Here is a 15,695-nt window from a genome sequence, read left to right as displayed (position 1 = left end):
GGAGGGAGGTTAATAGTAAATAGATACTAAAAGGCAGCAAGGTTGCTTTACTAACGGGCTTGCTGGGAATAAAAATTATTTCTTAAAAATGCTCTCTAGACCAGGTGTGGTGGTGCATGCCTGTAATCCCAGAGCTCAGAGTGCTGAGGCAGAAGGATTGTGGTGAGTTCAAGGACAGCCTGGGACACCTAGTAAGTTTGAAGCCAGCCTGAACTACACAGCAATACACAGTCTCAAAAAATTTTATTTAAATTGCTCTCCAGTATATTTACTCAAATTAGTTTGCCTTTATAAAATTGGCTAGATTTTTTTCCTCCAGAAGTTGTGTGACTAATTGATCATCTGAATGGTTAGGTAGTCGGTATTTTCTCTACTTTAGAAGTAACTTTTTAAATAACTAACTTTAAATGTGAAGGAAATTAAGCTTATAATTATGTCCTTAGGATCAAAGTTCTGATCGTACCAGTCTTTCTTCAGTGGGAGCCCAGGATTCTGAATCTGCCTCTTTGACAGATGAAGATGTCTGCCATGAGTTGGAAGGAGCCACTTCCTCCCAAGAGAGCTGTGCCACTTCTGGGACCAAGGGAATTGATCTCAGCCGGACCAGCCTAGAAAGTTCTGCGTCCTTAGAAGGTTTGTCCAAACAGTTCTGTCTTGTTACATTTGATTTGTTGTATTACTTCTTTTTATGATTCAATTTTATTTTTCAGTTTTGTGAAAGATTTGTATGACTCCAAAGAAAATCAGTAAAAGCGTTTTCAAAGTCTATCTTCTATCCCCAGCCCCACCCCCATACTGCTTTCTTCATATCCCTAGAGGAAACCATTTTTACTAAGTTTTGTTTAATCCTTTCATCTTTTTCTTTTTAATGTAAATATTGGTATATCTATACATGCTTTTTACTTCCCTCTCTCCTTACTCAGAGGTAATATACTACAAATTTCTTCTCACCCATTGCTTTTTTTCACTTAACAGTGTATCCTGAAGTATTTTTATTCATTTCTGTTGCTGAATAGCTTGTCATGTGTGGTTGCATCATAGTTCACCTTAACCACTTCCCTATTGATGGGCAAGTTTTGTCTTTGAAATGCTGTAGTACATATATGTCATATTTTTACCACTATTCTTAAGAAGAAATTTCAAAATTTTTCCATGAAGTTATATTTCTAAGTTCCCTCCCATAAGGGCATACTATTTTACATTCCAACAGTATATGAGAAGGGCCCGGGATATAGCTCAGTGGTGCCACCACCTGCCTTGTAGGTGCAAGGACCTGAGTTTGATCCCTAGTTTAAAAAAAAAAAAAAAAAAAAAATTACCAACAATGTATGAGAATACTTTTTTCCCCACTACCTTTTAAGCAAAATACACTGGCAGGCTTGGATTTTTGCCTTGAGTTAGGTAAAAAATGTACTTCAGTTTATTTTTCATTTATATTTCTCTTATACAAATGAAATTGAGGAATCTAGTGTTTCACATGTTTTCCTGTTACATTTTTTGTCAACTGAGCATTTATATCAGTTGTTTTTGCTTTGAAATGTTTTCTTTCATTATTGTTTTTTCTAAGTTACCTTTAATATTTTGAGGAGAACAGGTGGACATCAGAAAAACTATGGAATTGAAAGATTCTCATATCCTTTCTTATCAGTTTTAATTATTTTGCTGTTTGTGTTTTAATAATGAACAGGATCCCTCTCAAAGTTTGCCTTACCTGGGAAATCAGAAGTGCCATCTTCTCTGAACATGAGTAATGCAAATATCTTCCAGAACTATGCAATGGAGGTACAGTTTTACTCAATAGAGCATCTTTATGTGCTACTTTGTAAAATGTACACTTAAGTACTGATGGTCCCTGGTACAGTAATAAAAAATAAGTAGCATATGAAATGTTACTATGTGTATCACCTGTAAATAAAGTTAAAATCTGGCTTTTGGGCCACTGTGTTGGGTCTTGCATGGTAGCCCACCTTCATGCAGTGGGCTTCTTTCCCTACTTTTACTTGACCCAAACATGCTTTGCAGAGCCTGTTTCTATTCCTACCTTTGATAAAACCTTTTTGCCATTAAACATTTTCTGCCCAGCTTTTGGGTATCTATTTCAGATTATTGAAGTCATACTGCTTTATTAGGACAATTGAAAGCTTACTTTGAGATTTATTAATGTACAGAATGTTTTAATTTTCAGCATTTGTATTTATTATTCCTTGATATATGGGTGTTCTCTTTGAAAGTTTCACATCATAAACACAAGCAATTTTTCTATGCAAGCAAACTTTTTGATAAATGTTCAGAAAGCAGTTTTAGCATTTCATAGTTTCTTCATCGTGATTTTTGTTTTGTTTTGTTTTTAATTGAGTTTATTGGTACATTTTAGGTATACAGTACAGTTACATTCATTATTTGGGATCTTGTACCTTTACATGACAGGTCTTGATTCTCATTTTTTCCCATTGTTCCTCCCCTCTTCATTGTGAATTTTTTAATTCTCATGTCAGTTTAATGTAGATCTCTGCTGGGTAAGCTTCTCTTGAAACCGAAAGTCATACTTTTTTACTTTTAAAAATTTCCCAGGCCAGGGATTTAGCTCAGTGGTGCTGCCACCAGCCTTGCAAAGGCAAAGTCCCAAGTTTGATCCCTGGTACAAAAAAAAACAAAACAAATTTTCCAATGAAAATTGCTTCCATCTATGTATTTGTGAGTACAGATAGTCACTGTTTCACACTAATTTACATAAATAAATTTGCATGCAGCTGGAAAATAGATGATGAGCACTGTTACTGCTGTTTATAAAGTTTCTGTGACTTCAGGAATTTTTATATTTTACTAATGTAATGCCAGCATTCACAATTATCCACAGAAATGCCTTTCAACCTATCTATAGTGACAGATGAGGGCTGTTTTTTGTTTGATTTCTAATCTGATATTCCTGCAAAATAAGTTACTTACACATTCAGACATCACATCAATGTTAAGTTACTTAACAGATTTCCAAATCTTTTTTTTTTTTTTTTTTTTTTTTTTTTGGTACTGGGGATTGAACTTGGGTCCTTGTGCTTGCAAGGCAGGTGGTGGAACCGCTGAGCTAAATCCCTGGCCCCAGATTTCCAAATCTTGTCATTTGCTTTATCATCACAAACCATTTAAAGTTTGTAGATCAGAACTGATCTGCTGACCACACTTGGGTAACCCTGGTCTGTAGTCAGAAATACCTGTTCGTAGTATTAACAGATTTAATGCATAAGTTTGCTTTTCTGTGAATAGAACCACAGCAAATTTTATAGTATTGTAATTATAATAGAAAATGCACTAAATGCAAACTTTCCTTTCAAGCAAAAGTTTTTTGAGTAGATTTAGCTGAAATAGTTGAAGATGAGTATGGCATATAGTACACTGGATGTAGTCCAGTTTTTGTTTGTGATGTCTGAATCCTTCTGAGTTTTAATTTTCCAATAGAAAATTGAAATGTTTTTTTAAATTCAAGATATGCCTTCACCAACTTCCTTTGTAAAGTACTGTCTTCTCTCTTAGGTTCTCATTTCAAGTTGTTCTCGGTGTAGAACTTGTGATTGTCTTGTTCATGATGAGGAAATCATGGCTGGCTGGACAGCAGATGACTCAAACCTCAATACCACATGCCCATTCTGTGGCAATCTTTTCTTACCCCTTCTGAATATTGAAATAAGAGATTTAAGACGACCTGGAAGGTATGATATATTTTTTCCCATTATGATTAAGGATCATGTCTCCTAGAATATTTCCTTTCTCAGAAAACTCTGATTCACATTCCAGATATTTTTTGAAGTCAAGCCCATCAACAGAAAATGTGCGCTTTCCATCCTCCTTTTCAAGTCAGACAAAGCAGTCTTGCATTTCAGCATCTGCCTCTGGACTTGATGCATCTGCTCTCTCTATTCAAGGGAATTTTGATCTAAATAGGTAAGTGTGATTATGTGGAGCTATATTTTTATTTTTTTCATGTGTTAACTTTTTTTTTACAGGGCCTTACTATGTTGCCCAGATCTTGAATTCCTGAGGCCTCTTGCCTCAGCCTCCTGAGTACTGGGATTACAAGCATGTCCCATACCCAGCTGGGGACTGTATTTTAACATTATTCTGCATGTTTTATATGTTTACATATGTTTTAGATATATGACAGAAAAATTAGCATTTCAAACTTAAGCTTCTGTGAAAAGTAAATTTATAATCTTAAATTCTAATTCCCAATTAAACCAATATTAAATGTCTCTAATAGCCTAAATTTTAAATATACATAGTTATTTATATGTTAGGCCCTATGAATCCAGAGTTTATCCAGGTGGGATGGTGCATGCCCATGATCCCTTCACTTAGGAGGCCAAGACAGGAAGATCACAAGTTCAAGGCCAGTCTGGAGCATATAGCAAGAACCTGTCTTAGACAAAAAAGAACTGTAGAATTTAACTATATGCACATGTGATAATGTTTATCATCATTTAAAGGTTAAAAACTCTTTAGCATCCTGGAGTTTATAGTGATCATCTTTTTCTTATCTTTGTCTCTTCAGGAATTGAGCCAACAATGACTTCTACTTTCTAATATTTAACTTTCTGTGTAGAAATACTTAATAATATATGAAAACATTTCTCTAAATTAAGCTAAATTTATATATTAAGCCTAATATAATCTATACTTAAATGCAGAAATGCAGAAAAAAAGCCAAAAATGCTTGTGTATATAGCTGGACAGGTGAAGCAATATTGGTAGCTGCACATGCAAACAAATAAAAGAAAGAAAGAAAGAAAGAAAGAAAGAAAGAAAGAAAGAAAGAAAGAAAGAAAGCAAACCTATACAGTGTCGGCAGCCAAACATGACCTATTTGATCTTATGCGCCCACACAGTAAAACCAAAAAACCTGTGTGTATACTTCCTTTCATCATAGATCTATTGTGACTCCTGAGGGATTATGTGTCCACTTTCTGTACTTTGTATCCCCAGGGGCCAGTGTGCTTCCTGCTGTATAAAAGCTGTCATTAAGTGTTTTGAGTAGATGAATGAATACTGAGTAAAGTTCACTTGATAAAAAGGAAAATTGGCATGACTGCTCTCTACTACCTAAAAATATATCCTGTTTTCCAGCTGAAGCCTGAGAAATATGTTTTATTTATTTGCTATGTCTTGTTAGGATTCTAAAGAAAATATTATGGTTCTTCTATATGAAATAAAGTAATTCTAGACACTAATAAACCTTTTTTTTTTCAATCCTCAAGCAAATCTAAACTACAAGAAAATTTCTGTGCCCGAAGTATTCAGATCCCTGCTAATAGATCAAAAACAGCTATGTCAAAATGTCCAATATTTCCAATGGCTAGGAGTATTAGTACTTATGGCCCCTTGGATAAAGAAGATACTGGAGGACAGAGGCTCATTCCTACAGGCAGCCTGCCAGCTAGTTTACAAGGAGCTACTGTACGTTTTTTGGTGTTTTTATCATTTGGAAATCAATCATTTAAACATGGCTTTGTTTCCTATTTCTTAAATTTATGTCTCAATTTTATTGTTATAAAGAATCTTATCCTATGATATAATTGTTATCTTTCTACTTATATGGAGATTGTTGACAAAAATTTTTGTGAATAGTTTAATATTGTCATTCTCCTATGTTATTTATATTTTTTATTTATTCAATAGGATTCTTTGGGATTAGAATGGCACCTTCCAAGTCCAGATCCAGTTACTGTTCCATATCTTAGTCCATTAGTGGTTTGGAAGGAACTTGAGAGCTTATTGGAAAATGAAGGTGATCATGCAATAACAGTGGCAGACTTTGTGGACCATCATCCAATTGTTTTTTGGAACTTGGTGTGGTATTTCAGACGTCTTGACTTGCCCAGTAACTTACCTGGATTGATTCTTTCGTCTGAGCATTGTAACAAGTATTCAAAGGTATGAGAGTAAAATTAAAATCATTGCTCCTATCACCATCATGATATTTGTATATTCCTAGTAATACTTTTGTACTGTTTTTAGTAACTATTTAACTCATTAGACGTACAGAATTATTTTAGTTGCACTTACAAATAATTTTTTCTTATAGTTTAACTGTGACATAGTCATGGTTTTGACTGCCCTCTAAAATTTACAGAAAATATTCTTGTATTTTTGTTATTACTTCAAGAATGAACTGGAAATGACTCTTATAAGAAGGCTTTGTGAGTTAACCTCAACCTTATTTCAAACCTCCTTCAAAACATAAGACTGATGCTTTTAGGAGGAGGTCTGTAGTTCATTCTGCAAGCATGTAGTACCATTCTCTTTATTCTCTCACTCTGAATTGTTGATTAGCGTCCAGTTAATTCATTTGTTATACATTTGTTTACTTCTTTATTTGTGTTTGTGGTGCTAGGGATCAAGCCCAGGATTCCACTCATGCTAGACAAGTGCTCTACCACTGAGCTACATCACCAGCCTCCTTGTGTATCTTTTATATACTGTCATCACCATTAAAGTATAATTTCTAAGTTCAGGAACTTTGCTTTCTCTCTTTTTGTACTTCATGTCTGTGACTACACATGTACTTTTTATTTTCAGTACATCTTAAATGGATGACAAAGATATAACTAATTCATAATTATCTGGGCAAGGATCTTGGGCTGATAAAGAATGGGACCCCTAGGGCTGAGGATATAGTTAAGTGGTAAACCGGTGTTTAGCATGCACAGTACCCTGGCTTCAGTTCCTGAAGGCATCTTTCTGTGAGCTCTGTGTCATGATCCAGGGACAAAGTGAGCCCTTCATGGTATCCATTACTCATTTCAAGTACTGCATTAAAATCTACTCCATTAGAGATCATTAGCTTCTCAACTTAGCCGGTCTTCCTTTAGTAAATGTCAGAAGCATACACAAGTCATTTCCTGTTCTCTTTCCTCTCCTTCACACATATATCCTTCTAGAAAATTGTAAAGATTTTTTAAAATATTCACAAAAATCATGTAAGGATCATTAATTAATGTTTTATTCTACAATATAGATTCCCCGCCACTGTATGTCTGAAGATAGCAAATATGTTTTAATACAAATGTTATGGGACAACATGAAATTACATCAGGATCCAGGGCAGCCTCTGTACATCCTCTGGAATGCCCACAGTAAGTAGTGTCATAGACTGCTAACTTCATTCACACAAGAGTAATCTCTACTTGCTTTAAGTAGCCTAAAATTATATAAAAGTGACTTATATTTCCCTTACTACTTTTTTCTCTTACAGGTCAAAATCGTACTCTTTTGTTTGAGAGTGAGTGTTAAGTTTTACTTTTTTAGTGCTACTTGCTGTGGAGGTCAATTTTTTTGGTGGCTTTGTTTTGTTTTTTTGTTCTTGAGGAGTCATGTGTACATGCTTAGAGGGTTTATATTTTGTACAGTTCAGCTTTCAGCACATTGCTTGTCCCAGTTTCTTTTTACTTATTTTTTATTTCTTTGCATCCATGACTGCTAATATAGAATTTCTTTCAGGGGCTGTGTTAAGGGAAAATAGTTTTGGTTATTGTGTATTTGAGGCCACAAAAAGCTTTAGGCCTATTTGTGTCATTATTTGTCTTACTTTTTTGCTTTCCTTTTTTGCTTTCTTCATTCTTAGATTTTTTTATTTATCTATTGTCCTTAATTTATTTTTATTGCTTTATAACTTTAACAGCTATCAATGCTGTTTAATTCTTCTTTTTACATAGAGTATTTCATTCATCTGCTCTTTTGTTCTTTTACAGCTCAGAAGTATCCAATGGTCCATTTATTGCAAAAAAATGATAACTCATTTAACCAGGAACTATTGAAAAGTATGGTAAAAAGCATTAAAATGAATGATGTGTATGGACCAATGAGTCAGATTTTAGAGACACTGAGTAAGTGTCCACATTTTAAAAGACAGAGGTAAGTCATTCTCTTAAATGAACATACTGTTCCTCTAAGCCGGTGCATCTTGTTTGCTTAGTTATTTTTTAGAATATTTCATGCTTGTGTTACAAAAATTTTTATACAGAACATATAAACTATGTGGATACTAATATTTTGTCTATGCCTTTTCCCTCCAGGAGTTTATACAGAGAAATACTGTTTCTTTCACTTGTGGCACTGGGAAGAGAAAATATTGATATAGGTAACTCAGCATAATAAATAATGGGTGATATTTTAACAGCATAGTATAGTTTTTTTTAAGTGTTTCATATCAGTAGCTTTATTGTACTAATATTAAATTGTATTAGTTTACTACAAAAATTATTTAGTTTTTTTAATCTAATGTAAAAGATGCTTTGATCATGGTAATAGTAATAATGATAAATAATAAAAATTAGTATTTTTAGTGCCTCGCACAATAGCAAGCCCTTTACATTTATTATTACATATAATTCTTCTGCAAATCCTATGAGCATTGGTTCTAGTATTATTTTATATTATAGTGGATACTGAGGATCTCAAAGATTAAGTAACTTAATCACTAGTTTTACAGTAAATAGCCCTATTTTAACCAAGCAGTCTTAGTTTTCAATCCCATGCTTTAAACAATGTGTTATATCACTAATAACATTGAGCTTTCTCAGAACAAATGTAAGGCAACTAGCTAAATTATAGGAGTTCCCAGACTTTTTTGGTTGGTCAGCTCCTTCTGCCAGTTACTGTGCTTAGCCTTGGTGGTGGTGGTGGTGGTGGTGGTCGTCGTGGTCATTGTGGTGGTGGTTGTGTGACAGAGGTTGGCTATATTCCCCAGGCTGGTCTTGAACTCTTGGGCTTAAGTGGTCCTTCTGCCTCAGCCTCCCAAATAGCTGGTATTACAGGTGTGCACCTTTGTACCAAGTTAGCTTGACCTCTTTTAAATTTCTGCTTACAAGTGCTAAGAAAAAGTAGAAATCACCTCTGATAGGCAAAAAAAAGAAAATCAGTGGTAGACTTAATTAAAATGGCTGTTAGCCATTGAAATATACAAGTAGAGTTTTAGCTTTCTGTTTTAGAATTTATAATTTTGTGAACAGTTGAGGAAAAAGATAGCTGATACATCTGATGAATGGTATCTGGCTTGGGAGCCCTACATAAGACCATTCACCAGCATATGAGGTGGACAGCACTTCTTTTAGGTGATTGTACACTCGTTTTAAGAAAAATGGGTCTAATATTTCAGCACCAGTGCTTCGTTTGAAGTACACCGTGAATCTACTAGCAGATCAGAGTCATGATGGTGAATAACAAACATAAGCACTCTTCCAAGTTCCTCAGAGAGACCACACGGGCTTGGGTGGAAAGCAGAGGGTCTCCCCTGAGTCTGCTTCCCAGAAGCTCACTGAGGGGCAGTGAGGGGACGGTAACGAGTGAATGAAGCAGAAGGCTGAACATAGCTCTCCCTAGCTGGGTATCCCACAGGTCTGTCAGGGGCCATCTAGCCACAAGTAACTTGTGCCCCTGGAAATGGTCACCTTCCTACCAAGGGAGAGAGTGTAGAAGCTGACGGCAAAAGTGTTTGAATGAAATGGTAAGCATTTTACAAAATGAAGTTATTAGATCAGTATAATATTTTAAATATTTTATGGAAAAAGAGACTAATTTGATTAGAAAGGAAATAAATTTGCTCATATGTAAGACAGGAGTGGGAAATTGGCTTATACTAAAATGGTGTACTGTGGTGAAAAAGGAACCCTCCTTCCCTGTTGGTGAAGATGCAAACTAGTACAACCTTGTGGAAATCAGTATGAAGATTTCTCAAAAGACTGAAATTAGAAATTCCATTGACCTAGCAATCCCCGTGCTGAGTATCTTCCCCAAAGAGCTTAAGTCATCATACTATAGTGATGCATGCATGCCAGTGGTTATAGCAGCACAATTCATAATCACTAAATCCTGGAAGCAGCCTTTATACATACCCATCAACAGATGATTGGATAAAGGAAATGTGGCATCTATATATAATGAAATACTACTTGGCTATAAAGAATGACAAATTTTAGGTGTTTGTAAGAAATTGAATGCATCTGGAAAATATAATGTTAAGTGAAATAAACCAGACATACAAGCTTAAATACCATATGGTATCTTTCATTTGAGTAAGGCAAAGTACAAAGAAAATGATAAAGAATGGATAGAAAGGGACAAGGAAATGGATCTCAAACTCATGATGATCCTCCTGCCTCAGCCTGCTGAGTGCTGGGATTACAGGTATGCACTGTTATGCCCAGCAAGTTTTGTATTTTTTAGTGTATGTGCTGCCAAAGTGAGTGGCTTGAACTACATAGCAAGACCCTGTGAAAGAGAGAAAGGACGGGGAGAGGAAAAGAGAAAAGGAAGGAAGGGAAGAAGGGAAAGAAATTTGACAAATGTTACCATTCAATTGGAAAAATAATCTGGTAGGGATGGGCAGGAATCAAAAATATGTATTAAAACAGACAATAAAGGAATTGAAATGAGAAATTGGGAACAGCTGCTATGAATATAAAATGATATACTCAGTGGAAATAATTTTGTATCTCTTCAGAATGTAAAATAAACAGAGCTACCCTATGACCCAGCAATTCCATTCCTAAGAGAAGTAAAAACACATGTTCTTAAAGAAACTTCTACATCTTTGTTCATAGTGACATTATTTATATTAACCAGAAAGTAGAAAAATTTAAATCTGCATCACCTGATGAATGGGTAAACAAAAGTGGCATGTTAAACAGTGGAATATTATGGGTTATAAAAGGAGTGAAGTACTGATACGTGCTACAGCATGAGTTAACCTTGAGACCATGCTTCGTGAAAGAAGCTAGACATAGGCCCGTATGTTGTATGACAGCATTTATATGAAATGTCCAGAGTAGGCAAATCTACACTGATAGAAAGGAGATTAGTGGTTGCTAAGAGCTAGACGAGGGATGAATGGAGAATTTCTAACTGCTCTCAGATTTCTTTTTGGTGAGATGAAATGTTCTTTACTTCGATCATGGTGTGGATGTACAGAACTATGAATATATACAATGTACTGAATTTTACACTAAAATTAATGAATTATATGGTATGTGAGTTATACCTAACCCAAAAAAGGGCTAGTTAGGAAATACTATGTAAAGATTAGTGGGATTTGCCCTTGTAGAAGCTACTGTAATTACAACAGTGAGGTAGCACAGGCAGAGCTACAAAAATCAATAGGACAGGGTAGAGTCTAGAGATAGACACAGACATCTAGAGGAATAAAACATGATAAATTCATTTAGGAAAAGCAGACTGTTGAGTAGCATCAGACCATTCTAGCCACTTGGGAAAGATGCTGGAAGTTGCCAGAATCAGGATTATTATTCTTTGAGCTAGGCTTTTTAAATATAATGAAACAGAAGATACCAAGGAAGAGCACTTAGATCATTTTTGTCATTTCTTTGTCCTTTGCCCAGTACACACCCAGAGCACACTCAGATCTTTACCAAAGGGAATTTCACGTTTCTGGACCTGTAAATTGGAGATGCTTATTTTCTTATGTATTTGCTATCAAATCAGCCTGCACTGGCCCCACTGTGGCGCTGATTCAGAGGGGAAGATACTCTGATATCTGTCATCTCCCTAAAGCCTAGTGACATTCAAACAATTCATACGTCACTTTGGTCCCTAAGGGTCAGAATTTTCTCCAGCATGTATTTAAAAATAAATCAGTTAGCATGATTTCTACACAGAAACTTTTAACAAAAATTTATAAACCTGTGGTCTTTTTTTTTTGTCGCATGTGAATTATCTTCTGGGAAGGAGGCATAGAGGTCTTGGTATAATTTTTTTCCCTCATTGAGTTTATTGGTATATTTTAGATATACAGTACAGTTACATTCGTTATTGGGATCTTGTACCCTTACATGACAGGTCTGGGTTCTCATTTTTTCCTCTTGTCCCTGCCCTCCCTTCACATCTTCCTCACCTTCCCCTTTGCAAACACTTCATTTTCATTTTCTCATTTTTTTGGTATGATATTATTGATAAAAGTCTCAGCTTAGTAGCCTCATCTATTTCCGTGTGTGAAAGAGAAAATACCTTAATTTGATGATGTCAAAAGATATTTGGGTATTTTCCCAAAGTTATGCCATAATAGGAAGTGTAGGACACATAAACTCACTCCAGTTGGAGCAGATATTTAAATGTAAAATATTAAACCATTAAAGAAAATGCAGGTACATTTGAGTATGAAAAACAAGGTACAAAAAGGATGTGTGATATTTGGTAGTTTTAAACATGTGTACTTGGTAAAATTAAAATTAGCCTGAATAGTGTGGCTCTAAAATGCTGTGAAGTCTAAGGCCACCCTTCTGACCTTGAAATTAGTGGTCCTTTGGCAGAAATATCCTGAAGATTTCTTCTTAGCCCCTAACTTTTTGATTCTATAGTATTTAGAAAACTTGATTGTCTGCATTAGACTTAAATTTCTTTATGCTTGTATTTCTTTATGAATCTGCAGATGCATTTGACAAGGAATACAAGATGGCATATGATCGTCTCACACCTAATCAGGTCAAGAGTACACACAACTGTGACAGACCACCGAGCACAGGGGTGATGGAATGTCGAAAAACCTTTGGAGAACCTTATCTTTAAAGATGTGTGTGTGTATACATGCAGTATATATTGTATAGTCACTGTACAAAATAACACTTTTAGATGCTAAACTTTTTCCTTCAATTTTTGAGAATGCATTTGTAAATGGTTTAGAAGGTTCAGACAGCTTATGTACAGAATGTTTTCAGAAAAAAATAGTGACAAACGGAGAAGGAGCCACTTTGTTTCCCATTTATTTTTTTCTTTGACTCCCCTGTAATAAGTAATTAAGTATTTTTGTGATGAGGAAATCCTAAACAGAATTGGTTGCCATAAAATAAGACAACTGTTTTATGGTTTCTCTTGAAAGAGACATAAAAACCATGTATGGAACCAAAACAACAATGTAAGATCAAAGTATCTCCTGTTTTCATAGACTATTCAAATGTTTTGACCATGAAATTGTATTATACATATTTTAAATTGTTTATAGTAAGTTGATATTTTTTTAATTTTTAAAATTAATATAGCAAACTTAAAATGAATTTAAACTTATGACAGACACAAGCAAGTTTTTATTTTCCTTGTCTGCTGCTATTCAAAGTAATTAGTACCCCTGCAGATCTCTAGATCTCTATATGTACATCTATTATCTATATTTTTTATTACTTGGGAGAATGAATTTTAAAGTGTCAGTGCTAGTGTTGCCATCGCCCTAGGGTTGCATGTTAGCGTCCCTCCATCGGATGGCACTGAAGTCATGGTGAGGGTGGCATGTGCTTGCCCCCCTCCAGGCTCGCTGAGCCTTGTGGAAAGAGAGCAAGAGGTTCCCTATACATTGACTCCAAATTCTCCTCTGTTCCTAATAGATACCTACAGTACACAGGGAAAATAGCAATTTAAATTTTAGTACACTCCTTGAGAGTACATTGGAAATAACGACAGTTGACTCTATTCCAAATTTCACCCTTATTTTACTATCTAAAGTGCTGAGTATGATACAAAGTGTATTATAAAATATTTATCTGAAATGATTACTGGGGTATTCTGTTAATAGTATATATAAATATTCAAAGTATTTTTTTGAAAGTAGAAAAATTGTAACCCTCTAAAAGTACAGCCAGGTAGAATTTCCCATATTGAGGAACTTAGCTTTTCAACAAGCTTCAGAATCTAACTGTTTGTGGAATCTAAAAGGCACAAATATCCAGAAATCAAAAAATAAATTGAATGTTTAAGCACCAAGAGTGTTAAATTGATTTTGAAAATATATTTTGGTCACATCATTTCCAATATCAGTTTCTTTGGGTAATTTCTGATAAGGAAAAAGCATCCCTTGCCATCAGAATTGTTCACTATATTTATTCAGTGCACAAGTACATTTGCACAGACTGTCATTTATCAAAGAGGTCTCTAGCCAGTTTTAAAGAAGAAAAAAATGATGGTCCCAAATTGGAGTGTAAAGTCAGTTGAGTCCATGATGCTTACACTGGAAGTATCTTGAAGTCCTGAGATGTAGAATTGGTTTATCTGCCGAAAAACTACCTTTTGAATTCATGCCATTATTGAGTTGCACCAAACTGAAACATTTCACAGCTTTTCTACTCTGACAAATAATGGACAGAGTTTAAAAACTCAGTTAGTTTGGGGTGAACTTGCTTACTTGAAAAATCTGGTGCTATGCACACACATCTATCTGCCTCTCCTGCGTAAATACCACTGACAGCAGTCTTGGTCTCCTTTACTGTTCAGATGCAGCCTTCACATTCTAATTGACTCTTGTGCTCTGTAAGTCATTAGAAAGTTGTCAGCTTAGAGTAGCATTTGATAAAGGAAGCTTTTGGTATTGGTAGTAAACATCCATCCAAACAGGATTCTGGGGTTCTCTTCTGGTTTTTGTTGTTGTTTGTTTGTTGTTCCCGTATAAGAACAGCTTGCACTATTACTTTTTCTGTAAACAATATGTAAAAATCATACTTAATTGATTGATTTCAGATATCTGACAAAAAAGTGTTAGGCAAAGCCCATTCTTTACAGCTAAAACTCATTTGGAAAAGTGAATGTAATTTTTATCTCTTCCCTCCCACCCTGAGTTTTGTTTTTGTTTCTGACTTTGGATAGAGTTTTCTTTCCCCTATTTTTAATCCCTAGAGAATATTATTACAAAAATTCTTAAAAAATAAAACCTGGGTCGGGAGATGTGGCTTGGCTGTAGGGCACTCGCCTATCATGGATGAGTCCCTGTGTTCATTCCCCAGCACTGCAACAAACAAACAAAAATAAAACCTGAAACATGAGTAGAAAATGGTAAGCTCTGCTCCAAAGAGAATTACAATAGGGATCATCCTTTAAAGAATGCTATACAAACTTTTCAATTTTCTCTCTGTTGACCACACATTTTGAAGAATCATGGCCAATGATGTTTGAGCGAGATGCTCTTTTACCATGCTATCTCTTATTTTCTTCCTCTTTTGCTTATATGTTTAAATTGTTAAAAATAAAATCCTGCCCTGTACTAGTAATATCTGTTTACTTCTTTCTCTCATTATGTCTGAGTGTCACTCTTTGGTGTTTTATATCTTATTTCAGATTTCAACTTTTTCCTCCTATTGCCAGATAGGAAGTTATGCAGCTGTCTTTTTTCCTGATTCTTCTAAAGTGTTTTTTTTTAAACCCTAAAACTACAAGCTTATTTTAAAGTTTTCTAATATGCCTCCCCATTTTTGTGTGTAGAGAAATGGCCCTGAAAATTGTTGGCTCAACATTTTAGACAATAAATACTTATTTTTACTAAATGCTGATAATTATTATTATACTTTAGTGCAACTAGCAACTGTTAGCTCTTTATAGAAGTTTTGTTGTATTTTTAAACGCTTTGTAGTACGTAGAAAGAAATAGTTGTTTGGTAATGTGCAGTAATCCAGCTTTATTTTTCTTCCTTCCAAATGAAAAGCACATAAAAAGTCACTGTTAGGTACTTCAGTCTCAGAGCAAGAAGGGAGAGAGCAGACCGCCTCTCCAAGAGGACCCTCAGCCTTTGTGCTGGAGTTAGCGTGCTCCGCCCCTTCCTGTTTGGATACAACACTAAACTTCATCTCAAAATGGAAATCCAGCAGCTACAAGCCGGTTTACCTTAATATTCTCAGAACTTTGTGTCTTATCACCCTTCAATGTTACCGTACCATCTT

At 35.0% G+C, this 15,695-nt stretch overlaps 1 protein-coding gene across 6 annotated transcripts in view; it reads left to right on the top strand.

The window, feature by feature from the left end:
• The window catches only part of Dennd4a (DENN domain containing 4A), a 102,496-nt gene extending 89,478 nt beyond the window's left edge, over nt 1-13,018 (top strand). For 3 of the 6 annotated variants that reach the window (XM_010643263.3, XM_010643260.3, XM_010643259.3), the window contains 11 exons: nt 444-633; nt 1,688-1,782; nt 3,529-3,704; nt 3,790-3,936; nt 5,247-5,445; nt 5,668-5,922; nt 7,007-7,124; nt 7,244-7,270; nt 7,740-7,902; nt 8,064-8,128; nt 12,431-13,018. In XM_010643263.3, coding sequence (XP_010641565.1) covers nt 444-633; nt 1,688-1,782; nt 3,529-3,704; nt 3,790-3,936; nt 5,247-5,445; nt 5,668-5,922; nt 7,007-7,124; nt 7,244-7,270; nt 7,740-7,902; nt 8,064-8,128; nt 12,431-12,567 — 1,572 coding nt within the window. In that variant the 3' untranslated portion in view covers nt 12,568-13,018. The remainder of the gene's footprint in view (nt 1-443; nt 634-1,687; nt 1,783-3,528; nt 3,705-3,789; nt 3,937-5,246; nt 5,446-5,667; nt 5,923-7,006; nt 7,125-7,243; nt 7,271-7,739; nt 7,903-8,063; nt 8,129-12,430) is intronic. The other 3 variants (XM_010643264.2, XM_010643262.3, XM_010643261.3) reach the window with 1 other exon arrangement.
• Nucleotides 13,019-15,695: the final 2,677 nt, after the last annotated feature.

This window comes from Fukomys damarensis, unplaced genomic scaffold (genome assembly GCF_012274545.1).
Source record: "Fukomys damarensis isolate Sample0158 unplaced genomic scaffold, DMR_v1.0_HiC HiC_scaffold_25, whole genome shotgun sequence".
Classification (NCBI taxonomy): domain Eukaryota; kingdom Metazoa; phylum Chordata; class Mammalia; order Rodentia; family Bathyergidae; genus Fukomys; species Fukomys damarensis.
This window is presented reverse-complemented; position numbering and strand designations above follow the sequence as displayed.